Consider the following 27,980-nt stretch of genomic DNA (forward strand, 5'->3'; position numbering starts at 1 on the left):
TTCTACTGAGATGAAATTGAAGAAACCAACTGTAGGGGGGCAATAAAAAGGCAGCAGCACAGCATTGCACAGAAGAATCACGTTTTCATCATCTTTATGTACTCAAACACAAACGACAGCCAGTAGATTCTCCACTGTATCAATCATTCAGGCAAACAACACTTCCTGAGCGAAGAGGAGGGGATCAGGTAGAGCAACAAGGCACTGAAATAATTACACTGAAGAGCAGATCTATAGGCGAGGAAATCTGACATGTCATTGTCTTTATCCTACACATTTCTATTTCATCTTTTTTAATCTGATGAAAAATAAGGCTTTTAATCAATGCAATACTTTTCACAACTGCTTGTCAGTTAAACTAAGTTATTTAGGTAATGTACTCAACAGTAAGATTTGCTAAGAAGGACCAATTAAAACTAAGACCCAAAATACATGAAAGTGTTTGTCTCTTTCTGTGTATTAATCACAAGCACTTCTACAAGAAGAAAATACATTTAGAGGATCAAGGTCTCATACATGTTTCTGTTTATGACATTTGCTCTTTTCTACTACCAGAAAGTCAAGATCGTATTCTGAAGAATATATCGTACCTTGCTATGTATATCTCAAGACTCTGTTGCCTTTAATTATTTAAAGTGAGCTATTGCACTGTCATACTAACTGAACCTTGAGAACAGGGTTTTGGCCAAAGCAAGCTTGTGATTAACTGGTAACACATTTCAAGCTCTTGTAAAACATTTAGCAGAAGCCAGAAATACAGAAAGCAAACAAAGCACTGAAAATCTCTAGTATCTTGAAATTAGTTTTCATGCGTCCTAAGTCCCCAAGAAAAGCACTGTGATAATATATACATACATACTCCATTGTCTTGTAGAGCAAAATGGTAGCTTGCAACTGTCTCAAAATCCTTTGCAAACACCTCTCTCATACAGAATCACAGAATGGCCAGGGTTAGAAGGGATCTCGAGGATCATGAACCTCCAACCTCCCTGTCACATGCAGGGCCACCAACCTCTCCATTTAATACTAGAGACCAGGCTGCCCAGGGCCCCATCCAATCTGGCCTTGAACATCTCTAGGGATGGGGCAACCACAACCTCTCTGGGCAGCCTGTTCCAGAACCTCACCATGCTCTCTGTAAAGAATTTTCCCTGATATCCAAATCTTTCACTCTGTATGTTGCACTGTGACCTTAGGAAATACCAAATGGGCACAGCTATGTGACCTAGGAAAGTCTGTGCCAGACATAATAGGAAAGCAGGTGATAATGGTTGTCAGTGTCTTCAACCAAGATCAAGAAAAGCAAAAAGTCAGGAAGGACGTGCATAGTACCTACCTTCGTGAGGGCATGAATGACAAAATGCACATACATCTGTCCTCCTGGGGAATATACAATCTCATAGAAACTTTTGTGCAGCCACTCCTGTACAATATGCTAGTAAGGGGAAGGTCCCCCTTCCTCGCTGCTTGGTTATCTGCTCATTTCCAGCCTGAGTTTTAACTTTATACAGAGAGCACAGTCTCTAGAGTGACTATGTGCATGAACTTGCCTAAAATGTGCCCTGAGTTAAGATGCATAATTAAATGCTGCTCAGTATCTGTTACTATTTATCAATTAAATACAAATTTTATGCTAGAAAATCATAAATAACCAGATACATTTGTTTCATTAGATTAAAACCTATTTGTTTCAGTGTATGAAACAGTAACTTACCTTTGGTTTTGATTTTTGCAGCTTTTTGTTGCTTGAATTCTGTCCCAAGTACGTCATAGAGAGCAGTCAATTCAATCAGTGCTAAAGAATAGACTTTCTTCATGTCCTGAGGGGCCAGGTCACCAATCTTTGTGGTTCCTGTTTTGTCCTTTGGCAGTCTAAAATTCTAAAGGCAGAGATTTGCAGCATAACAACAATTCAAGTCATAACAAATTACTTTGCTCAAAGGCTTCAGAGCACAACCTTTCATCATGAAGCCTGCTGCTACTAATGGAAACATGGAGGAATCCCCTGAATAGTTTGCGAAGCAGACAAGCTTTGAATCATAGGAGGATTTATGTTGCTAGTAACTTCTGGAGGTCATCTAATCCAACTGCACACTCAAAGCAAGGCTAAATTCAAAATATGATCAGCTTCCTCCAATTATTGTCTGAATGAAATTTGAAATCCTTCAGTAAGAGAAATTCCACAATCTCTGAGAGCAGCTGCTTTGGTGCTTAACATATTCATGGAGAGTTGTTTTCTTTACAAAATGGGATTTTCCTTGTTATCACTTGTATCCACTGCCTCATGTCCTTTCACAGTGCATTTCCAGTCTGGCTTTGTCTTGCTGTAATTTACACTGGTTTCCACAGTTGCCCATTAACAATCCTATGCATGTACAATTGGCATAGAAATCCCCCTGCGCTTATTCAATCAAAATAACATATTTGACTATCTTACAAATAAGAATAAAAGGCTTTCCTTCTTACAGAAGGGGGAACCATAATTATGGATCATGTATATTGAAATAACTTCTGTACACTCAGAAGCTGCAGTTGGAGAGGAATACAAAGAAATGTGTTCAGAAGGACAGGGAGACATTCCTAATCCACAGAGTTTTTTAACACCACCTTTCATCAGCAGGCTTCTAAATTATACTATTTCCCATGCCTGCTATTAGTAGCATACATGACTCAAAGCAGGAAGGCTGACAAGATTTCCTCTCCATTTGGAAAGAACAAATGTACTCCAGAATAATTTTCTCATTCTTTACAGACCCAGCGATAGCACATCTGATTTGAGTTGGTGGCCATGATGCGTGGCTACAATTGTACATACTTAAAGTGTACATAAATACAATTTACAAATTGTAGATAGATAGTCAGTTCTCTCCTGCCTTGAGGTTTCATTGACTTGCATAATCATAAATGTTTAAAAATAGCTGCCAATGATGAAGGTGCAACAAATCAAACTGTAGCTTTTTAAACAGGTAATTCCCTTCCTTTTCTATCATTTTGCCACTCCTTTCATCACTGAATTAGAAATCCCCTATCACAAGCATTGAGCAATCTTTCATAAGCTGAGCTAAAGATATAGCTAAATCATGTAGTACACATGTAAATAAGTAAATATAAGTAAGCTAAACCATTATAAGCTGCATTACGGAAGTGTGACTCAAACACTTTAGAATCCGTTTCCAAATATCTGTTAGTGTCTGATGTATAATGTTTAAATTAGAATAAATAGGGTAATTACAATTTGAAGAACTGCATGTTTATTTGATTGAAATTAAGTGTTTGAAGAAATGAAACATTATTACTTCAGCCACCACATTTATTCAGATGTGTTTGGATACACTGCTAGACAAAAGAGATGTTCTTCACACCAGTCATTAGTTTTCAGGTCATACGTAACTGCATGTTCACAAAATGTTAGGCAAAGAGAGGTCCTTAGAAATGCCTGAGGATCAATGACAAAACATCCTGAAGGATCTTATTTTGTTTCTACTTAGATACTTTCAGAATTAGTCTTTTTTACTGAGTTGGAAGGTAAAACTGAGTAAAAAGTAATCCTTAGCTCCCTGCCACTTCACTTCAGACTTTTATAGACTACACTGTTCTTCATTTTCATTCTCCATCTATCTCTACCAGATAGCTACACAAGGTTTCCACAGGCATCCAATAACTCCTTTTAATTGACAAAAGATATTACCATTACAGAGATAGAGCATCTCACCTTGGATAACAGAAAAAAGAGCTGTAAACAAATGAAATAAGGACACAGGTTGTGTACAATTACGCCACTATTACAACTTAACATTACTAGTCCATTATTTTGAACACACAAAGTGAGTTATGCTAGAATGACAAGGACATACATGATGGTATAAAATAGTAATTTCCATGTTACTGAGAATACTATTCACAAAAATCTTGAGGTTTATCCCCATAAAGCTAGATCAAACAATATTCTTTTAAACCTAATTCACTCAGTGTCAGATAAATATCATTCAAACAGTACTATTCACCAATGAAAACAATGATGGCAATAAATAGGAAACATACCGTGCGGAGAGTATCACCCCCTCCATCCTTACACATTTTGCCCAGTGAGTTGTCTTTGAGATTAGCTGCCTGTTCTGCAAAAGGTATCTCCAAATTGATGTCAGTCTCTGAAAATGGCATGTCTTCAAGCGGGCTCTTCTGCTCATTAGTTCCAAGACTGAACTTCAGATCTGAAAACAGAGTAGAAAAAATAACAATCAACAGCAGCAGAGCTGAGCATCACTCAACAAATGAGAGAAAGGTAGAAATTAGTTCTAAGCAAGAGATCAACATCTACTTGCAAATGCACTTACTCCTGCATTTTTTTGCCAGTTGAAAATGGAGACGGAGCTTTATAAGAAGAGCCCTGTAGATTTTCTAGAATAATTCTGCCAAGGCACGTGACCTTTCTATTATCAAAAAATAAAGGAATCCACTTCAAAGAAACAGCAGATTACCAAGATCTTCCAGAGCCAAATAGTTCTGGCATCAGAATTTTTTTGCCATGGAACACTTTCCAGACACAAAGACTGTAACACCTTGTAAGCAAAAGAGCAACTTTTTTTTTTTTGCAGTAATTTCAGAAGCAAAATACAAAGTTTATTCTACAACCCAAAACATTAACATCACAGAATTACAAAACGTGTGAGGTTGGCAAAGACCTCTGCATTATTTGGTCCAACCCCTGTTCGAGCTGGGGCATTCACAGTAGGCTGCCCAGACCAATGTCCAGGCAGTTTTTTTTTTTTTTAAATCTCTGAGGAAGAAACCCCACTGGCCAACATGCACTAGTGCTTGGTCACATGCACCATAAAGAAGTGCTTCCTGATGTTCACAGGAAAACTCGTCTGTTACAGTTCATGCCTACTGCCTCTTGTCCGGGCACTGAGAACCACTGAAAAGAGCCAGTGCTGAGTAAAGGATCATCTTCCTTGAACTCCTGGCAACACTCCTCCTAATGCAGCCCAGGATACCATTGGCCTTAATTGCCACAAGAGCCTTTTACTGGCTCATGTTTAACTTGTCCACCAGGATCACCTTTATGCACAGATGCTTTCAGCTGGGCAGTGCCATGCATGTGCTGATGCATGGGGATGTTCCTCCCAAGTTGCAAGACTCTTCACTTTCCTCTCATCTCTCCAGTACGTCAAGGTCCTCTGCAGGGCAGCATGTCCCTCTGGCATATCAGCCACACTCTCTAATCCTGTGTCACAGAATCACAGAATTGTAGGGGTTGGAAGGGACCTCCAGAGATCATCGAGTCCAACTCCCCTGCCAAAGCAGGTTCCCTACAGCAGGTCGCACAGGTAGGCATCCAGGGCATCATATGCAGATTTGTTGAATGTACACTCCTCTCATCATCCAGACTATTAATGAAGTTATTACACAGGACTGGATACAGTACTGACGCCTGGAGTACAACGCTAGTGACTGACCTCCAATCTGGTTTCATGCTTCTGATCATCTCTTCTGAAATCAGCCAGTTTCCAATCCATATCAATTTCTGCTCAACCATCTCATGCATCTGCAAGCAATATCTGAGAATAATGGAGGCTACACAGACATTCCTTTCCTCACGTCTAAGTCTAAATTCATCAAAACTGCCTAGATACGATACTGGGAAGGACTAAATACAGAATAACCACATTACTTCTCTTTCTCTGTTCCTTATGCCTCAGTTGAACACTAGACAAATTTGGAATAATTTTTGCTTAAAACAAAACAAAAAAAAAGGAAGAAAATAGAGATGCAGTTCTGATTTTAGAGAAAGATGTCCACTTCTACTACTACTGAACTTCAGTCTGAATTTTAAAAATATCAGAAAGAAGCAAGAGGAAAACTATTGCAATTAACATTATTTAATACAAAGCACCAAAATAATTTAGCCAGAGAAAAATTTCAATCTCTCCAGCATCACTTGTGATGTAATGCTTCTCAAAGGTCACCAGGGTGACCTTTGCCAGGGTGAAATTCGTCCTACAAGGCATTCCAAGTGCTTTGAAGTACTTGTGTTTAATTTCAAACTTTTCTAAAACCAGAGAAAGTGGAAGCAAATTAATACTGCTCATTTCAATAAGACCATGCTTCTGACACTGGCTCCTACCCACAAGGTTCTGTTTCCTGTTCAAATATAACATACAACAAGTACAGAAAGAGAGAGAAGGAAACATACATGAGCTGAGGAGAACTATCAGCAGTGCATATGCTCTCATATATGAATATAGTATAACTAACAGATTTCTTTATGCCACTGTGGGAAATTTTTTGTATGGCCTAGGATAATCATGCTAAACAAACACAGAAAATCTCCAGAGAATAGTTATAGCTACAGCAACATCTGACGTGAAGCAGAGGAAAGGCTGTGGCTAGGCTGATTTAGGGAGAAGGCACTGGGGAAGTGTTGCTCTAAACTGATATTTTCAGTGGCTTGCTAAAAAGCCGAGTTGCAATCATGCAACCCAAACAACATATGAAGCATCAAGTTTAAAAAGAACATGTAACAATTTTTTTCTGAATCATATCTGCGTTTACTTGAAAGATGACTATAAAACATGACTTGTCACTGCTATGCTTTAGAGTGAATCCTGAACACTACCTCCAACTTCTAGGGCCAAACTCAGCAGACAGGCAAACGGGTGAAGCTACCAATAGCCACTACACGGTAGGACACAGTGTTTAATGCAACCACTCCCACTTCAATTTCATTGACCTAGAGCTGAGACAGTTCCAGAAAAAGCAGTTGAACTTGAGTTAAAATGTTTGACTCTACTTACAGCCAAGCAATGCTGTGAGAAGTAGAATAAAACATTTCCAGATTTTACTGGTTGTATATTACCAGATTCTCTTTTCAGAGTGGCAACTACTCACTTTTGATGGACTCTGAAAGTCTCCTGAGGCATATGCTAAAGATTAAGCTGATAGTGAAACTAGAGCTACTGCTTTCAGTAAACAGACATATGAGACCTCAGTACCAAACATATTCTAGGTCAAATTCTTCCCCCCTGGCTTCAATCTCTGGCTCTATATGCATATGCCTACATACACCAGGTAAATTGTTTAATGCATCCAAACGGAAGGAAAATTTTCCCTGTCCACCCAAGACTTTTGTCATGCTAATGTAGCCTATATGTGACCTACATACGTCCTATCAGCATGAGACAAATCTGATGATCTGACATTAACAAACAATAAAGCAGTAGCTCTTATTTCAGTCCTCAGGTACCAAGGTACACTTCAAAGAAGATGCCTTGGTAACAGCACACACATTTTAAAAAAGTCTGAGACTGCTGCTGTTGTGGGGAGTTTCTTATTGATTGTATTGTATTGTATTGTATTGTGCACTTATTAACTAGGAAGCAGCTGTAGGAGGAAGCAGCTTCAGAATTCTGTCAAGCTGCCAACTGCATGTAGTATTTCAGGAAAGAAATGCAAGTGCGATACAGAAAATGTAAATATTGTCTATGAGAATGTGGTGAATATTTTAAATCAGACTGCACTGCATCCTTTCCTTGGTTCACAATGCTGTTTAAACACTACATAAAATTATGTGAATTCTTCAGGAATGGGATGGAGTGTTGGGATTTCTTTTTAATCAAGATGTGAAAAAAATCAGAAGTGTCAACCTTGCTATTTACTTATTTTGACAGACAATCTAAAGTATACCTCAATAGTGCTATACTTTTAAGTCCTAATTGATAACTGGAATGGCTGACATAAAACATTTATCTATAATGCTAATTCATAGCTGACTTTTAATAAAAAGTTCTAAAAGCTCACAATCTTTTCACTAAATCTCTAGCACTCGAGCTATAAAATCCTTATTAACACACAAAATGAAAAGCAGAAGCAAATTCAATTAAAAAATACAACTACATTTCAGCCTTTTTTCCTACCAAGAAGTACATTCTATTCCTCCATGTTACATGAAGTACATTCAGTTCTTTCATTCATTTACCAGATCATCGTGCTTTGAGGTTGCCTTTATACAGAGGCTTTACTTCTCTTGCAGCTAACTCAGTGCATGGGACAACCAGAGTCTCAAAGTAAATTGACTTTTTCTGATCCCATGGTAAAGTTAAAGCAGATGAGTAGCTAAATACTCATTATTCTTTTATTATTATTTCTTGAGATGCTTCAGTGACATGGATATCTATTAATTTTCACAGGCATCCAAAGAGAATTACTTTTTTACTTTGGTAATTGTTGAACATATTGCTAGTTTTGAGGGATTTCAGTGAGGGTTATGGACTGTTAACATGAAAACGCATATACTACTCCAAATTTTCTTTTTCTTGTAGACATTCTCTGTACCTACATGAAACAGACAAACACTTAAAGCCAGCAAGAATGGGTCCTTGCAAAACACTGAAATGTGTTGCTATTAATAGAAGAAACTTAGGAACTTACTGAACTGTTTTGTTTGATCAGGCAGAAAAGAATGAAAACGTATTGGTTTCGTGTTACTCCCTATGTTTGCATACAATGCTCAGACAAGAAACAAGGTGTGTTGGACAGGCAAGAATGGAGGAAGAAGAACAGATTCACACAGACCATTTCTGCTCAGTCTGGCAGAAGCACTTGAGAATGCTGCACTCAAATACCAAGTTAGGAACAGTCATCCCCTTTGGAGAAGGACAAAAGGGATTCAATCACTCACAGTTTTAAGAAATCCAACATTTCAATTTAAGATCTGGATTTATTATTTTTTTTTTTCAATAATGTTTGAGATTGTATGCATATTTTTCAGTTAGAACTGGTACAAATTCTTTGTTAAAGGGGATTTCCATTTTAAAATAATGCCTTTGGATTTCATAAATATTTAGTATCTCTGAAATACCAAGCACTGTTTACTTCTTGCCTTAAAATCATTCACTGTTTGTATAACACTAATTAGCCCATCATTCTGGGGGAAAGATCACAGTACAGAACTGAAACAGGTGCAGTGCTTTTAACACTGCTGAACTTGAATGTTTTTTTTTCCTTCCTGCTCTGATCCCGGAAGCAGGGCCCACTTCAGCATACTGACAAGAGCAGAAGTGTATGAGAATGTAAGCAGGCTGCATTTGCCATCCACATCACAATCTGTGCTGTGGAGAGCTAGCATATGGGAGTTGCTTTTCAGAATTTTCTATTTCTGAAGGGTTCATCAGGGCCACTGGAAAAAAAGAACCAGATGTGATAAAAACTCCGTAATAATTGCTTGGTAATCTTCCAGCTCTGAATCCTACAGTGCAGTTTATTGACACAAGCACCAGGCATCTCTTCCTTCCCTTCTGCTGAACCAGCAGCCTGGCAGTCTTCCCAGTTTTTATACTGTTCTTATTCCAGTGAGGTTTGCTGAGAGTGAGAGAGGGAAGGATTAACAACACTTCTGGAAACACACAGTTTTAGTGATATTAAGAGCTGTTCTATATTCATCTCTCCCAGTTCAGCTTCCAAGCATATCCCATATTGTTTGTTGCTGTTTCTCAAATCTAATCCTAAAGCAATCTTTTTTTTTTTTTTCTTTTTTTTTCTTTCTTCTTTTAGAAAACTGAATACAGGTCAGAATTCTAGAACTGGAGAAGTTCATTTCATGGCTTAATTACAGATAAGTAACTTGCAGTAGGAAACTTGATCTACTTTCCTGAGTATATAAGGAAACTGTAGGGTCCAGTTGACTCCTATATGCTATCCAGTCACTCAGAAAGAAAAAACAAAGATACACAAACAATCCAGAAAAGCAGTGCAGTACCTTGAAGCATAAATGGCTGCCAGATATGTTGATCTTGACAGACATGATGGGATGGCACATACACTGCTTCCCTCATCTCTAAGAAATGTAAGATGACAATATTTTATTACTGTCACTCAAGAACATCAGAAAGCTTTGTCAGTCTTTCACCAAAATTCAGACTCTCAAACCAGAAACTTTGGGTTCATCCAAGGACTTCTGTTTTCCTCTGTTCTACATGGCTGGGAGAGGGCAGGCCTTCCACATGTATTGCACCCTTTTTGCATAATCACACATCACTAAACACAACTCAGTCCTACATGCACAGAACACTAATTTCTTCCCATTTTCCTTGTAAAAATAAACCACCTTTTCTTCCAGCTTTGTTTTTCTTTCATTATGAGCCGCAGACATACAGCCAGTTCTCACCTGTGTTGTATGTTTATAGTTCATTTGTTTTTGTTCTCTTATAAGCTCATCAGTGCATATGTATACTGCTTAATTTCCTGTACTTTACAGCAGAGATAAACCAGAATGGATAAATTAAGGATCGGGAAAGACCTTAGCACAACCTTTGAGAAGACACTTCTCCCAGGTGACTTGATTACAAGATGATCACAAACAAGGTTTCCCAGATGGCTCAAAGAATACAACCTACAGCCACACTTAAAAACTTTACAAGTGCACAACACAGGCCAGAATACATTTTCCCATGAGAACTTCATTTTATTTTGCCAAAAAGTTACTTGAAATACTAGTTTCTGAAGTAGATTGCAAAACACAAAGCCTACAAACAAGAAAAAGGATCTGTCTAGCATTACCTTTTGTTTCATCCTGCATTTCATTTTTGCTTTCAGCTGTTCTTTCAGCTGAGGGTTCACTTCTATCACAGACCTAAGAAAGGAACAATAAATACAGTGTAGAAGCGCGCTTACATATTTCAGTCAAAATTATTTTGCCAAAGACTAAGGAGATCTGAAATCTAAGTAATTAAGAAAGAGGCAATCCTCCTTTTCCTAAAAAGATACATGACTTAATTTTCCAGTTTTATAAGGAATAAGAAAACGTAGTCTTTCTACATTTCTGTGCTGCTGCACAACCCACTCCCAAGATTCCTCACATTCTATAAACTGTATTACACCTATGATAGAAACAATATTTCTGAACATATAGAAAATCTACATCAGTACATACATATATGGGTACACATGCATCCACTTATTATTTTTACCTCCATATAATTTCTATGATCTTTTTTGCAACTTAGATCAATAACAAATGTTTAGCATTCTGGATTTTCAATGATATCTAATCAGCACTGTTTAAGTCCTCATTTGCTGATAATATAAATAAGAGTTTCAAGGTTTTCTCCTACCAAAACAAACTTTTATACACACTTTTTTTTTTTAAATCAGAAATCTTGATAGATAAAAGGAAGCATGACTTCCTGTATAGACTGGATCAATGGGCCAAGGTTAACTGGAGTTTCAACAGGGCCAAGTGTCGGGTCCTGCATTTTGCAAAAACCCAGGCAACCCCAGGCTTGAAGAGGAGCAGCTAAAAAGCTGCCTGGTGGAAAGAGATCTTGGTACACTGGTGGACAGTCAGCTGAACATGAGCCAGTAGTGTGCCCAGGTGGCCAAGAAGGCCAATGGCATCCCGGTTTGTATCAGGAATGGTGTGGTGAGCAGGACTAGGGAAGTCATCCTGCCCCTGTACTTGGCATTGGTGAGGCCTCACCTCGAGTACTGTGTTCAGTTTTGGGCACATCAGTACAGAAAGGGCATTGAGGTGCTGGACAGGTCCAAAGAAGGGCAACAAGGCTTGTGAAGGGCTTGGAGAATATGCCATATGAGGAGAGACTGAAGGAATGGGGCAGTTCAGTCTGGGGAGAAGGATGCTGAGGGGAAACCTTATTGTTCTCTTCCAATATCTGAAAGGTGCTTACAGTGAGAGCGGGGCTGATCATTGGTGACAGGACAAGGGGAAATAGCCTGAAGTTGCACGAGGGTAAGTTCAGGTTGGATATTAGGAAACACTTATTTACAGAAAGGGTTGCTAAACACTGGAATAGGCTCCCCAGGGAGGTGGTTGAGTCACCATCCCTGGATGTGTTTAAAAACTCTTTGGATGTGGTGCTCAGGGACATGATTTAGCAGTGGGTTGTCAGAGTTTGGGTAGTACGGTTAGGTTGTGGTTGGACGTGATCTTTAAGGTCTTTTACAACCCAAATGATTCTATGATTCTTAGAAAATTATTAATGTTCCATGGATGAGTAGCAGCACATTGGGAAATGCACAGATAAGCAGACTTCCAACCTGTCAGAAAAGTCCAGCTTCTCTTTGGCAGGAATATAGCAGGAAACTTAACATAAACATTACAACACTATTCTATTCACCAGTCTATTGTTTTACCTTTCCTCCTGCTTGCCCCCAGATGAAGGGAGGCTACAAGAATTTCAGATACTATTATTGAACTGGGATGACCTCATACAGCTGCAGATAGCTTCAGTCCTCTTTTGTTACATAAAAGCCTTCTAATGAGGAGGGTGTATTAAAGTTACCTAGGAAGTTGTGCAAATTACCTCATGACCAGCCTTCCGTGACTAAATAAACACAAGCAATGACTTCAGAATTATCTTGCTTTGGAGAAAGGTATGCAGAATAGGTTCAAGGGCCTCCATTTACATTATTTTATTTCAGTCAAAGAGAAATGTTTAGGAGAAACTTTTTTAAAAAAATTATTTCTATATTTAATCAATATCTTGACATATACATCTCACATGGCTACATTCATCTGTCTGCTTGCATTATTCCTCTTTGATATTATCAGCATTAAAACATGCAGTTTCAGAGAAGCGGAAGTCTACAGAATACTGCAACATATGATTTTCAGACAATACAGCGTGTAGTTTAAACAGGAACATGAATATTTATTGTACTTGACCAAAATAACAAAAACACTTGAAAAGGAAATCACATAACCTTAGGTTACATGATATTTTACCCAAATTGCTCTACTATTAAATGTTGTAATTTTTAGGGATAGTCAATTCCAAACCAAAACCCAGAAATCTGTTTTGGAGTTAGTATTTCTTCTGTAACCACATACAAAGCAGAACAGTAAATGGGAAGTTCTGCCTCTAGAACGTACATTTGAGTTTACAAACATCCCCCACTCTGTTTCACTTTTGCTGAAAATGAAAGAAGCTGCACAGGGAGAAGCAGCAGTTAGGGCAGGGAGGAAATAAACTCCTCTCAAAATCCACCATGCTAATGCTGTGATGGCTGCATAGCAACAGCAGGAGTGGCAACCAAAGATGGGGCTGGGATTTGGTAAGCTAGTGGTGTACTGCCATCCAGCCAGCACCTCCTTCCAGCTGAAGCCTGCTTCCTTTTGGAGGAAGAGAGAGGATATACTTCCCTGCAGAAGAGGAATTCTAATTACAGTCCTGTTTTCCTCCTTCCCCTTTCCTGCATGTGGGAGAGCTTTCCTGCTCAACAACTCAAAAGGGAAAACAGGAACCTTTCAGAACCCAGCAGAACAACTCGCCACACACTTTTAATGACATTCAGGGGACCTAGGAGTTAGTACTGGGGTCTAGATCCCAGCTGACAAACATTAACACCTAGCAAAAAAAAAAAAAAAAAAGGTTAGGTTGATGTCCCTTATTTCCTCTCAAGAGGGAAAAAAGTGTACTAGTAACATGTATTGTTCCCTATATGGCAGACCTCATAATGACTGCAGGTTCTACCACTTTAAAAGTGTGCTTTTGGTCGCTCTTTGAGTGTTTGTTGTCATGACTTTCATGCTCGGGTTAGAATTAAATCCAATCAGTTTCTAATCATGGAGTGACTGTTTTATTCATCCCCTTGGAGTAATTTGAGGCCAGCATACATACTGCATTCTACAAACTAAAATTGCTTAACCAAAGTGAAGTCTGGACAAATGCTGCTCCTATAAATGCTTAAGAATTTCCCTTGGAAATCAGTAAAAAACTAGACACAAATCTTCTAGAAATAGCTCTTATGAGTTTCTGCTGCTCCCTCCTCTCCTCCCACTCCTATCTGTCCCTCTCTCCTCTCTGTCATCATCAAAGAAAATGACAGCCAGGAACTTACCTTTTCCTTTGGGTCACTCTGTGGCCTAAAGATATCTCTGACATCAGGAATCTGGTGGTGTTTGTTCTTTTTTCTCAAGGTCTGTGTGACAGTCTCTACTCGTTTTTCTACTGCTGCCTTCTGGGTTCGGGTCAGTGTGGACAGGAACACCATGCTTTCTTGGGAATCACCCGTGCTCTCAGCAAACAGGTTGGACAGACCTGCCTCCTTCAGCCATTCTTCTTCCAGTTCTCCCTCTGAGCCAGGCAAAGAAAAAAGGGCATAAATACTGGCTTTCCAGTACTGTTAAACACACTGGTCTACAAGGACGTGATATAGCTAGTACAGTTCACAGGGAGAAAAAACAAACAAACATGGAGATCCAAAATAAAGAGCAATTCTTTGCACTTATCACCTTGACTTGGAAAAAAAAGTTGTTTCTGAACTGCTTCAAAAGGGTTAACATATCATATTAAAGCTTCTAAAATAGTTAACCCAAAAGAGATCATTATGGGACAATCTTTATTGTAATTGACAGCACTTTCATTAAACAATACCCTATTTTATAAATGTTACCTAGATACAAATATGTATGAGAAAGACTTAAAGCCTCTGATCACTGCTGCTTCACTGACTTTTAGCTCAGTTCTCAATCTTTTTAACTTCCGTACTGACACAGTTCTGCCCAATTTTCTTGATACATTAATCCTATAGCCCTCCATTAGCTCAAATTATTGAAGGACAAACCAGGCTATAGGAGTCACCTTAATGCTATTTTTAAATAAGTTCTTCTGACATGGTCTCCAGACTGCTGACAGCTCATAAAACGATTGTTGCTTTAGTCTTACAGCTGGTAAGATATCCCTTATCGTTACACATGAAGGAGGAGAAAGCTATTAAGTGGTGCCATCAACAGCAAAACTTCTGCATCTGAAATCAGTTATCCTTCTAATGAGAATTTCTTTTAAATACTGATACTAAGTTCTATCTATAACAATCTAGCTTGAACTGCTATATTGTTACAAAAACCTATCTCAAAATTTAAGAAACATTTCAATGCTTCAGATGCCTAAAAATACTCCTGAGTTGGCAAGTCAACTTTACTACTGCCTGCAGTTTCCCTCAGTGCCCAGCGCACATCCAAATGGGCATCTGAATTTTAATAGTACTAAGAAAATAGACACAACATTTTAAGTATGAATTTTGCTGCAGCTGTGTAGATAAATACAGAGTCTGACAAAATTCTTGTACATTTTGGTATTAGAGCTACAAAGGAAGTCTATGTCTATTCTCCAAAGCAGGTGTAAGAGAAGAATACCCTGTCCCACTCTTGCCTTGCATTTGCATGGCTGCATCTCAAGCAAGCCCGTTGCCCAGGCAGCCTGCAGGAGAGTAGCAGTGTCCCACATGTTCAGGAGCACTCATTCAAGTGAGGTGCTGCACATAATGCAAGATGTGGGGCACAGCAACAGCTGGTTGAGCTTATCAGCTCATCTCAGCTGAATCATTCAGGCTTCTGCCAGCATAGAGTCAGCAGCTGGAGCTGGTGAGGAAGAAAGCTATATATGTAAAGTAAAAAAGGAAATGGGAAATGGTGGGTTTTGGACTGCAGAGCCTGAAGGCGTATCAGCATCAGCGAGCTGGTGTGTTGTTTAAAAACAAAAAAACAAAAAAAAAAAAAAAAAAAAAAAAAAGGGGCCCAAGCATTGCAAAATCTGGGGGGAATTTACCGCAATTTTAAAAATTTTTTTTTTTTTTTTTTTTTTTTTTTTTTTTTTGAGGGAGAGAAGAATGGCATTAAGGATCTTACATTTCTTATGTCTGATGGGACAAGAAAAATAAAGCAACTGCCTTCCTTATTCTACAGTCATTCCCTCAAGAGTGATGCTTCAGTGAAACAGAAGTAATACAATGAAACAGCCAAGATAATTGTAAGTAAGCCTAGAGGTTACTTAGTTAAGTTAAACAGTTAATCACTGGCTTGTCCTTGTGAGGATTCTATCCACAAGGACTACAGTAGTGAACATCTCATACAAAGTAAACTGCAAATGAAGATTTACGATTCTCACAGTCAGTAAGTACAGGCAACAATTTACATTTTCTGCAAGTACTGTTCAAAAGAAAAACAGCATTTTACTTATTTCCAGTGCAGTTCTCTTTCAGTACACTATGCATCAGAGGCAAATGAATTTTCAATAATGCATGTTCAACAGAGTAACTCCTTTTTTAAGCATGTTTGGTGAGTCCACCTCTCGAAATAACACTTAAAGAAAATCCCCAAATAAGCAAAATGATTGTCATTCACAACAGTTTTTTTCATTACCATCTGGCTCCTTTACTACAATTGTTTGTCGTTCCTCATGATTATTTCCTCTGGTTTCATGGATGTTTTCAACTTCCTTCCAAAAATCATCCAAAGACATTGCATCCAAGGAGTCCTGGGAACCTGAGCGATCAAACGACGCTCCATCTGGGATCCTCTTGGAATCATCATGGTTCATTGTATACTGGCCAGAACGACGGCTATTACATAAAACAAAGAGCAATTCTTCATTAGTGTTTCTAAATAAGTGATATATTAACACCTGCAAAGGAAAGTAATGATGAGCTGTGTCCAAGTATCAAAAAAAAAAAAAAAAAAAAAAAAAACAAACAAAAAAACCCCACTACTGTCAACAAGTAAATTGAGATATTTAAAATTACTTTCAATATCTGGAACATATATTTTAATCTAACATCATCGTATATATGATAAACATATAGAATGACAAAGAAGAAATAACCATTGCAAGTTCTAGTAATCCTAGTCACATCTAATCTCTCAATCAATGTACAATAATCAGTTCCACTAACTTCACAGTATATACGTGGTATAACTTCATGGTATCTTCCTAGCACGACTGTTCATGAAGAATTTTTGAAAAGCACCTTTCATTTTGAGTAAAATCTTCTAGCTTCAACATACCCCTACTATTTTCCCTTTCTTTTCTGCTTCTGTTATTTTATTAATGTTTATTCTGGTATCTATGACCTTATTTATATCTGAGAGAGGACAAAGTAGAATTACTGAACTTATAGCTAGTGAACTGCTAAGTTTAAATGTTTAATCAAGGTCATTCTTTGTTTCTTTCTATCTTACTTCCTCTCTGACTGAACATTTACCATTTTTATAGATAGATGTTGCTAGTGTTTAGTACACCCTGAAAAAATGTATTTTGCTAAGGCCTTCAAAAGCCTTCATCTTAAGTATAGCTGCAATTTAAAAAAAAAAAAAAGAAGAAGAAGAAACCAACAAGCTGAAATCTCTAGCTCTAACCTTGACCCCAATAAGTCATTGGCAAAAATTACCACTAACCTAGCAACAAATTCACCTTAAAACATGCAAAGGTTGTTATGATGTCACTAAAGCTAAACATCATTCCTACAATCAAATATACCAAAAATAAAAGCCACAAACTGATTCAGATTATCATGAAGAGGAGGCAGATTGACTATTAGCAACCTGATCTAACTTAAAAATTGACCCTATTCTGAGTGGGGGAAAATTGGACCGGATAATCTCCAGCAGTCCTTTCTAAATTAAGGAACTCCACTACTACAGCAGTATATCAGAATTATTTCTAGCATCAAAACATAGCCAGTCCTTAACATTTCAGGAACAGATTCAGCTTCTTTCACAGAATCACAGAATGGCCCAGGTTGGAAGGGACCTCAAGCACCATGAATTGTCAACCCCCCTGCCACAGCCAGGGCCACCAACCTCCCCATTTAACACTAGACAAGGGCTCCATTCAACCTCTCTTTGAGCATCTCCAGAGATGGAGAGGTGTCTTGTTTCATGCCTGAATTTATCTCCATAGATAAAGAGTTTAAGTTTGGGTTAAATACTAAATATTGTTTATTCCGAGAGAAAAACAAAGCAAAGATCAAGCTTTGTGAATTTATCACAAGGTAAACCCAGCAAGGTAAGTCCTTCCTACCTTTCCATTTGGCTGACTTCACAGGTTTATCTAGAACTAAAACAAATCCATCTAATCCTTACATTTTATCTTGGGACAACTAACTCTTGTTAGCTACCCCTAAGTAAAAAAGTCATACCTTTCTCTCTGAAGATAAGTCCTTTGTGTGTCTAACTCACAGATCCTTTCCCTCCATCATGTGCTTGATTCTCTGATAAGAAATACTAACTATACGGACTTTGCCTTTAAAGGTAAAGAGCCCTATGGAAGGACAATCAGTTTCTACCCACCCTGCTTCTCTGCTCTAAGTACAAGTTAATAAATGACAATGAATTACCATGCTCATACGCACCCCAACATTATTCTGGAACCTATTGCAACATGAAATCCCAGGAAAAAAAAAACTACATAAAGGAGCATTTAGTCCGTGCACCAATGGCAGTAATATCTTACTGTTAAAGTACGCTGCTCAATAAATACAATTTCTGCTTGTAGATAACTTGGTCCTTACACCTTTCTGCACCAACATGTCCTGTTTCTGACCTGTGCAGCCTGTGAACCCAACAGCAATTACTGTAAAAGGATGTTCACAGAACTACGTCGGAAGCACCCTCAAAAGCCAGAGCAGAGACACAATAGCCATTTTCTGAACAAATGGTGTGAGCCTTGGGATGCAGGACAGGCTTTCAGCTACAGCTCAGGCTTCCCATCTCACATCTTTGAAGGTGCCCAGACCAGACCGAAACCTCTCCACATACAGGCTCTGCACACTTGAACTGCAAGTAAAAGGAGGTCAGACTTCAGCTTATTGTCTCTCCAGCCAATCACCTAAAGCTGCTCAGCAGGTTTTCGATGGCCTTTCACCTTTGGAACAACTTGCTTCAGCTAACTAACCTCTGCTGAAATTTAACCACCATAGCACACCATGCGAAAGGTAAAGCTGACTGATCTAATACAGTAAAATGGAGCACTCTGGGGGTGTCGTGGCAAATTTAGGTAAGATAATCTGCAACAGGCTGTAGGTTGTTAGCTGTAGGCTGTAGACCTATGGAAACATTTATCCTGGTCTTCCAGAAAAGAAAGCTCCTTTGCTTACCCAGATCAAACCGCATCTCAAAGAACAGAAGTTTGTGTCATCAGATGCACAGCTGGCATCTGGCACAAAGACTCAAGGCCATTTTCAGGGTTCTGTGAGCATTTGCTGTATAAAAACACTCCCTTAATCCTCAGAGACTGAACTTTTCAATGAGAGGTCTCAGCTTTGCTTTAGCTGACCAAACATAAGCACTTTTTCTTGTTCTGTTCTTTGCCAGCAAGAAATGAAGAGTTTGCGCCACAAACCAGTACAGCACTTCCCAGCTGTGTGCAGGCCATAAAACCACTGGGCATTGTGAAGGTGTTTATTTTATATATCTGTTGACAAGACTAAAAACCACAAGACTTCTGACATCAACTTTCACTACATTCAATCCAAAGATGCTTAGCAAGCACCAGCTGTATATCATACAATAAAAACACATAGATGAGAACAAGTTATAATCAAGTTAAAAAAAAAAAAAAAAAAAAAAAAAAAAAAAGAGGAGAAGGGAAAAAGCCATCAATTTTAATATTAAGATACTAAGGAATCTGGAAGGGAGACATTTTTCTTTTAAAAAAAATCACAAAATCACCAAGGTTGGGAAAGACCTACAAGATCATCCAGTCCAACCATCCACCTATCACCAATACCTCTCACCAAAGCATGTCCCTCAATACAAAATTCAAACGTTCCTTGAACACCTCCAGAGTTGGTGACTCCACCACCTCCCTGGGCAGCCCATTCCAGTGCTTGACCTGTCTTTCAGAAAAGTAGTATATCCTAACAACCAGCCTGAATCTCCCCTGGCGCAGCTTGAAGCCATTCCCTCCAGTCCTATCACCAGTTACACGAGAGAAGAGGCCGACCCCCAGCTCACTACAACCTCCCTTCAGGTAGTTATAGAGAGCAATAAGGTCTCCCCTGAGCCTCCTCTTCTCCAGGCTGAACATTCCCAGCTCCTTCAGCCGCTCCTCATAAGCCCTGTGCTCCTCACCCCTCACCAGCTTTGTTTCTCTTTCTGAACCCGCTCCAGGGTCTCAATGTCTTTCTTGCAGTGAGGGGCCCAAAACTGGACACAGTATTAAAGGTGTGGCCCCACCAGAGCTGAGTACAGGGGCACAATCACTGCCCTTTTCCTGCTGGCAACACCATTCCTCATGCAAGCCAGGATGCCATTGGCCTTCTTGGCCACCTGGGCACTCTGCTGGCTCACATTCAGCCGAGCATCAGTCAGCACCCCCAGGTCCATTTCCTCTACGCAGTCTTCCAGCCACTCCACCCCAAGCCTGTATCATTGCCTGGGGTTGTTGTGGCCAAAGTGCAGGACCTGGCATTTGGTCTTGTTGAAATTCATCCCTTTGGCTTCAGCCCAGCTATCCTGTCCAGATCCCTCTGTAGGACCTCGCTACCCCCAGGCAGATTAACACTTCCAGCTAACTTGGTGTCATAAAAAAAAAAAAGTAAATCCCACATTCTCAGCAAGAGTCATAAAATAACAAGCTGGGAAAACTATCAGTAGGAAAAAAAAACAGTAGTCATTCAAAACAAAACAAAAAAAAACAAACAACAAACGCCAACTGTGATCGCAATTGCAGAAAATGTCACTTCTCCAGCACATTCCTACTTTTTATGGTGTTGAGATTTTTTTTTTAATTTAAAATTTGAAGAGTGCTGCTGCTTTTCAGAAGTAGCCTCAAGGAAATGTCTTTACTTCTTCCAGAAAATGTACACCACTAACAAACATAGTCACTTAAAATAACACATTTAGCAATCCAGATTACTAAATTGTAAGCTTATTCTCCAGCAACAACAACAAAAAAGAAAGCTTATTTCCATTACGGTATTAGCTGACAACATGATCAAAACGCATTCAGTTCTATTTCCAGTCACTAGTAAATAGTTCACTGTCCAGACAGCTTCATAGGCAGCAATGCAATACTCTTCGTTCCAAATTATACAGTCAGTTCTGACCTCTGATACTCAGACACACAGTTTGAAGCCATAAGATTTTTGACTATTGATTTCAGCATAAAACTGAGCCCCTGGTTATAAAATCCACTCTTCAATATAGTCTAACATTCCTTTATTGGTGACTCTTGCCAGAGTTATCTTCTCGTCCCACTTACTGGAGATGTATTTATTTATAAGAAACATCAAGGATGACAGACAAAGCACTTCATCTCTTCCAGAGGGCAGCCATTAAAAACAATTCTAGTAATGAACACTACTCATTATACACTTCATGGAATTACAAAGACAAAATTGGTATGGAAAGGAACCAAATTTTGATTATTTCAATAAGCATTGAGGAGTAAGGTAAGCATACTGTAGCAAGAACTTAAGAGAAGATCTGTATGTAAATATCTTCTTCGGTCTTTCCTTTCATGACCAAACACATCCTTTCTCAGCCTGCAAAAGAATGCAACCCTTCACATTGATCACTGTTATATACAGTAATTAAAATATGGTTTTTCTTAAGGTTCAGTCAACATGGTTTTTATTTCATCAATAATCACTTTATACTTGTGCGGCTGTTTTATTCCCTAATTTCTTTCCTATCGGTAAAGGGCAAAGGTAAAGGATCTTTCCTGTCTGTTCCATTGCCTTTTTAACTGCTTATAACCTGTATTTGTCACCGGTAACCACAGCAGCTGAAGATTAAGCAGTTAGTAAGGTGCACCTTTGCTGGCATTTCAGATAAATTCAGTTCACAGAAAGCTAATTTTACACTAACTTCTGTTCTTCTCACTTACGGAATATAGATTATGTAGTATTTTAAAACAGTGAGTGATGAGAAAAAGAGCACATTATTTCTGTAGTGCTGGACTCTAATTTTGGAACTGAGTATGATCTCTCTTTCTACATCACTATACAGGCCTAATAGTTGTACAGTATCCTTATGTACTGCATACATATATATGGATATATATATATATATGTATATGTATGTATATCCATATACATATATGGATATACACTAGATGTGCAAATACAGTAAAAGGTACAAATACTAAATGCAAGGATTTTCATGGTCAAAATAAACCTAGGGAATATAAAAACACAGTTAGACCAAATAGAAAAGATTAACATTGCTGAAAGTGGAGTTCCTTCATTATTATCTTTACAGAAGAACTCACTGACTACACCAAAGAGCACTTTTTCTAATCATAAATTAGGAATTTCTGTATAGAGCTCTTTTTTTCCCCTACTCATTTTTGACAAATTTTGGAATTTAAAACTCAGGCCTTCATTGTTCCTGAATAAAAACTGTCACAACTATAAAAAATGCTGCAACTGGAACACATGAAGAAACCACCTGATCACTTATTCTCTATGACCCTGGTAAGAAGTCAGCTCTTCGTAACTAAAAAAAAAAAAAACAAACAAAACAAACATGGTCTTTTTGCGCAGCTGCCTAAAAAAGCCTATAAATGTTGTATTCAAACAGGTCAATGCTTTACTAGGCAAATGTTTTACCAGACTGCTTCAAAAGCATTTGTTGGTATCAAATAACTTTCATCACTGAGAAAAACACACACAAAAAAGCATTACATTATCAAGCAATACTTGTCAGATTACACCTGGTTTATTACCATCTACTAAAGCTGTACACCAAAAATAGAAACTTGACATTCTTGGCTTTGAAAGCTTCTTTAAGTAACCCTGTCCATAAGCCATTGCTATTGGTATTCCTGTAGAGGCAACATCTTCAGTTCTGTAGCTCCTTCAGATATACTCTCTCACACTACAGTAAAATAGCACCTTCCTTCCAGAGTTTCAGAAAATAATTAAAACACATCTGACTACAACCATAACCCAGCAGCAACTTGTGAAACGGCCATGCAAACAGCCTAATTTCTTCCAGAGACTGTGTACATTTGGCTGTTTACATGACAGCTCTTAGAATTCAACTGCAGCCATACCTTGACTGGTCTCACTGTCAGCGAGCATCACACACGTGGTTAGACTTAATAACCTGATAAACCAGACACACAAAGCCCATGAGGAAAAAAAAGAAAAAAAAAAAAAAAGAGAAAAAAAAGGGTGGAGATTTGGCCTGGAGAGGTGAAGCACACTATTCAGATTCATGGTGCAAATCTGTGATACAAATAAGAATAATAATCAGATCTGTGGAGTATTTTCCCATGGACCATTAATCTTTCAAGATCAATATCTGCAAGGAGGATAAAAGGAAGCATGTTTGCTGTACGTTTCTGACTCCAGCACTGTGGCTATAAATAGAGCAGCTCTCTCAATAGTGTTATCTTGTTGACAGAGGAGTTACAAAGTCAAGAGTGATTCAAGCAGTAATTTTAAGTTTGTACAAAGGCTAACCAGATGTAAACAACTAAAAAATGCCTATGGATATCATGCTCTTTTTGAAAACTATTTACTGAGCAATCTTAAATATAAATACAGGACTTCCTAAGTCCTTTCCAATCTAAATAAACAATGAGAAAGATAAGGAGAAAGAAACAATGTGGTCTCCTGTCCCACTTTTAATCCTGAGAGCTGCACTACTGGTGCCGGGAACAGGCAAAGCTTCAAAACCCAAAGCTTCCCCGTTCTTATTCTCCTTTCAGGAAGCCAAGAAGCACCGCAAGGTGCAAAGCCTTCTTAGCTGAATTAACCAAAAAAGCCTTAATCCAGCAGCTGTGGCACCTGCCTGGCTGGAGCTCCCTGTTCTTGGTTGGGACACCAGTCTCAGGAATGACCTGCAGCCTTTCCTACAGCCACCTACCTAAGAGACATCCTGATCCCCCACAGTTTCAAGGCAGAGCTACAGCCCAAAGATCAGGCATGAAGATAATGGCAGGCCTCAATTCCAAAGATTCTCTTCATTTTAATTGGTTTCAACCTAATCTTAAAGAAATTTCTTTCTGTCTCACTAGTCCTTTGCCAAGTATTGAGAGCTTTGCAGTGCAGCTTTGAGCATATTTCAAAGTCCTCTGTCAAAGAAATATCAAATTGTAATGGATGTGCCCATCAAAGCAGGTTGTTCTAAAGTAACTGTATTTTACATAAAGCCATGGAGCACTGGCGCTACCTAAGTTAAAAAAAAAAAAAAAAAAAAAAAAAAAAAAAGTCTTCGATGCTTCATACGGTTCAACATGTACTAAAAAGATTCTTTCTACTACATAAAAAGCTAAAACCTCCTGGTAAGCAGAAGTCCCTTCCTCCAGCTTTCATGAGCAGCAGGTAACCCTTTAGCAATACCTAATGAGACCCAAGTCTGGAAATTTGACATCCTGAAAGATGCACAGATATTCCTCACCCCTTTTAAAGTATTTTGTAACTTTTAAAAGGTACCACAAAAACTTCAGACGGAGCTTGAATTCTGCTTTTCTTGTAGCTCTTAAATCTTGTCATTCATTGCAACAACTGTATCCTTTCCTTCCTACCTTTTCTAATATTTATTCTTCCCATGACTGACTGCAAACTCTTCTGCAATACAAATCCTAGCAGTTTTGGTGAACTGACACACTCCTTTTTTCACAACTGAAATGTTTTCTTATAACTATTTTGTGACCTTATGGGACATTCTGAATGTCAACTGCAATCAAACTTGCCCAAATCCCCCTTAAGCTCCAAAACAAAGTAAAAAATGAGGCAAAGTTCTGTTCTCCTTCCAAATAGCACATACAGTGACTGCAAAGACAGTGTAAAACACTGCTAACTTTCTCAGTGAGTATAAAAAGTGCTGAGCAAGGAGAATCAGGTCTTTTAGAGCTTCTTGTAGTACCAACATCTGAGGTGAATACCTAGAGAGTTTTTTAAAAACCAACCAAACAAAATGCCACTAAAACTGCTGGCATTTTAAGCACCTCTGTAAATAATAAAAGCAACACAGGGCAAAGTTAGGGCTGCCAGTTTATAGGTCTTATATACATATATATATATATATATATATTTATTATATATATATATTAGATTCACACATTATATATTATATACACATTATCATGACTATTCTGCTTTCAGTTATATCCTTATTTACATAAGATTTTTACATGAGCTTTCACTCTCCCAACCTGTAACTGCAGAAAATAGGGAAGAAACTACGGCAGTGACCAAGAATATTACACTTACTATTTATTCCATTACACCAGAGATAGGTGATCCCAAATACGATGACAATAGCTGTAGCATATGTGTAGCACTTCTAAGAAGGTTAAAATATTTCATGGCATTTCCTTTAGTAGGACATCTTGATCCTACAGTCATTTAGACTCCACCTGTTTTCTACTTGTGATTTGGTAATTTATAATTATAGTGAGCTGATATGCATACACACCCCATCTAAAATGGTGTTGCAGATCACTGCCCTCTGTGTACATGTACATGAGATAATTTATTAGCCAGAACATGTGGCTCCGGGCAGCCTGGTCTAGTGGTTGGTGACCCTGCCCATTACGGGGGGTTGAAACTAGATGATCTTTGAGGTCCTTTCCAACCCAGGCCATTCTATGATTCTATGATTTGCAGTTACTTGATGTAACAGTCTAGACTGTTTAAGAATAAACATGATCTTGTTCCACTCTTCAAAAGAGGAGAATTAGAATTCAGGATCAACAACCACAGCCATGAAGCCTGTAACTCCCAAAACTGACTGGACTAGTTGCATTTCCTTGTTTTTGGGGTGCCTGCTGAATTCCCGTGTCTGTGCTGTTAAAAACTTTCACTGCACGTTTGTAGCTTTATTCTTCAGACATAAAATAAAGAAGCCTGCTTATTTCTTTTAGTAAAAGATGAGCCTCACGGAACCCAGTTCTGGAGTTTTAAGTAAAAAGGATCATGTATTAACAGACGTGCAATATTATCACTATCAGCTTAACTGAGAAGTAGCATCAGAAGTTTTTTTTTGCTTTTACATCTCCTTGACAAAATGAGGTAGACTATTGACTCAGGTTCTGCCACTCTGAACCTCTTAACTCTCATAATACTTGAATTAAGACTCTGAAAGACTTTGCAAATGTAATCCTATTGTTGGCCCATACATAGAATTTTTTTATTCAAAAGCATATATTTTATGAAGGACAATAACAATTGCTGGAAATCCAAATTCACCAGAGAGAAAAACATGTAGATGAGGGCAGAGGGGTAAACACTACATATACAGTCACACCACTGGCACCATTTTAGAAGCACCTCAGCAACTCATGAGCACTTTCAGAGGAGCTGGAAATCATTACTGAAGCTTGAATTCCACTGAACGAAAACAGAAGTCAGTCTCCAAATCGAGCATTCACTACACTTCCTTTTCACACAGTTCTTTGTTTAAAACTCCAGTTATAACCAAAAAAATACTGCACATGGCTAGAGAAACAAGGAAAAGAATGGTCTCACTTGAATCTCTTCTGTCCTATTTTTTTTTATCTTTTCCATGATGTTTTATCTGCTTTTCTCATTCCATCTATATGCCTTCTACGTCACCTGTTTCCATATGACATTTTTGTTACCTTCTGCAGTTTTAATTATTTTATTCTCTACAACTAATATAAATTAAAAATATATATGCAAAATATGTTCTCTATAGCAACTCTCATGCTGCTTATTAGAAAAATATTCAAATACATCCTACGTGTTTCTAAAGTGTCCTTTTTGTGTAATCTCCTAAGAGAATCACTGGAACTAATCTCACAAAGAAGAGAATAAAACCTGTGTGAGATTACTTCAGACCTTACAAATATCAAAGAGCACCAAGTAGAAAGTGAAATAGATATAGTATTTGTAATTCCATTACTGAGGCACAGAGAAGGAAGATTTAAATAATTTATTTTTCTTTTCACAGTGGGGAAAAAAAAATAAAAAGCATGTCAACAAAGCCCGATTTAAACTATGGTGGCAAATGTCACAGCCATCTAGTAAAGTACAGTCACAGCCTTGAAATGATACTGAGACACTTTTGTGCCTCTAAAAGCAATTAGCTCTTTAAAAGCACTAGCTCTTACCATGTTAAAGGACCTGCTAATTAGACCTATAACCCTGTTAGTTACTAATGTAAGACCTACAGTACTATTCAGTAATTTTGTTTGTGCTTGAAGGAAGTTGGCACACATTTATGTTAATTTATCACAGTGTAATCCTTAAATTCAGAATAAATTGTAATGAATTTGTATGAGCATTCCTAAACAGCAGACATGAATATCCTGCAAGAGTCTCAACACATTTTGTAAGGGAACTGTTCTCATTACCCAAACAAACCAATAAAGACCCACTAAGACCAAGCAGAGCAATGCTTTTGCACAAGCTGGAAGAGATAGGAGAGTAGGAAGCAGAGCTGCCTACAGAAAGAGCTGTGGAGGGAAGCACATTGATTCAATGGCCCAGTAAAGACAAATATTCTGGTGGTAGTTTTGGTTCAAGTATCAGGAAGATGTTTGCAACAGTGACTCTGAGGCCAAACGACATCAACTTCAGAAGCGACCACAGTCATGTCATCTACTCTTGGAGAAGCTGACACAAAGAAAAGCTGCATACATTGCTGTATAAGGGAGATCTGCTCTGTGCCATGCTGAAAGAGACACAGTAAAAGCAGAGGACAATGCAGGTTTACCCTGATCCAGCTATGTCCTTCATACAGCCCCACCCCAAAAATCCACCACACAAAGGAGACAGCAGAAAAATCTGGCCATCTCATCAGAAGAAAAGAGGTTGAAAATGGCACCCACACACAATTCTTCCATTTTATCTTCAAGGGCAACTGCTAATGACATGACTCTGTAGAGCCTTTGCAACTTCTCCTTGCCTACTAAATCCTTTTTTCTAAGCTAAGATTCTCAGAGAATATTTGATCCAGATAAATTGTAGGCAGTTCTCTTTGTTACACACACTAATGAGCACTTCCAAAGGCTCAGTGTCCTATGACCCAGCTGGAACCCCACTAAATAAAACAAAACCACAGTAATATGTTCCCTCCCACCTCATATTTCTGGTAGTCTTTACATGTCAGTAGACAAATAAGGAAACAGGAAGCTACTCAGAAGCACAGATTCTGTCCTACCTCTGCCATTGCTATCATCTGTGTTTCCCAAATACTGGCAGAGAAGATATAAAAATGTTCATTTTTTTCAACCAAGCTCCCTGCAAAGCTTTAGTGGTTCTTCTAT

The 27,980-nt window shown here is 38.4% G+C and overlaps 1 protein-coding gene across 3 annotated transcripts in view; it reads right to left on the reverse strand.

Annotated features, from left to right (window-relative positions):
- ARHGAP18 (Rho GTPase activating protein 18) overlaps positions 1-27,980 on the reverse strand; it is a 60,988-nt gene that overhangs the window by 21,766 nt on the left and 11,242 nt on the right. For all 3 annotated transcript variants that reach the window (XM_042895173.1, XM_042895171.1, XM_042895172.1), the window contains 5 exons: positions 16,157-16,356; positions 13,855-14,090; positions 10,555-10,627; positions 4,042-4,211; positions 1,715-1,880 (listed from right to left, as the gene is read on the reverse strand). In XM_042895173.1, coding sequence (XP_042751107.1) covers positions 1,715-1,880; positions 4,042-4,211; positions 10,555-10,627; positions 13,855-14,090; positions 16,157-16,334 — 823 coding nt within the window. In that variant the 5' untranslated portion in view covers positions 16,335-16,356. The remainder of the gene's footprint in view (positions 1-1,714; positions 1,881-4,041; positions 4,212-10,554; positions 10,628-13,854; positions 14,091-16,156; positions 16,357-27,980) is intronic.

Source organism: Lagopus leucura, unplaced genomic scaffold, assembly GCF_019238085.1.
Source record: "Lagopus leucura isolate 7727_CA_CO unplaced genomic scaffold, USGS_WTPT01 Super-Scaffold_73, whole genome shotgun sequence".
NCBI lineage: Eukaryota > Metazoa > Chordata > Aves > Galliformes > Phasianidae > Lagopus > Lagopus leucura.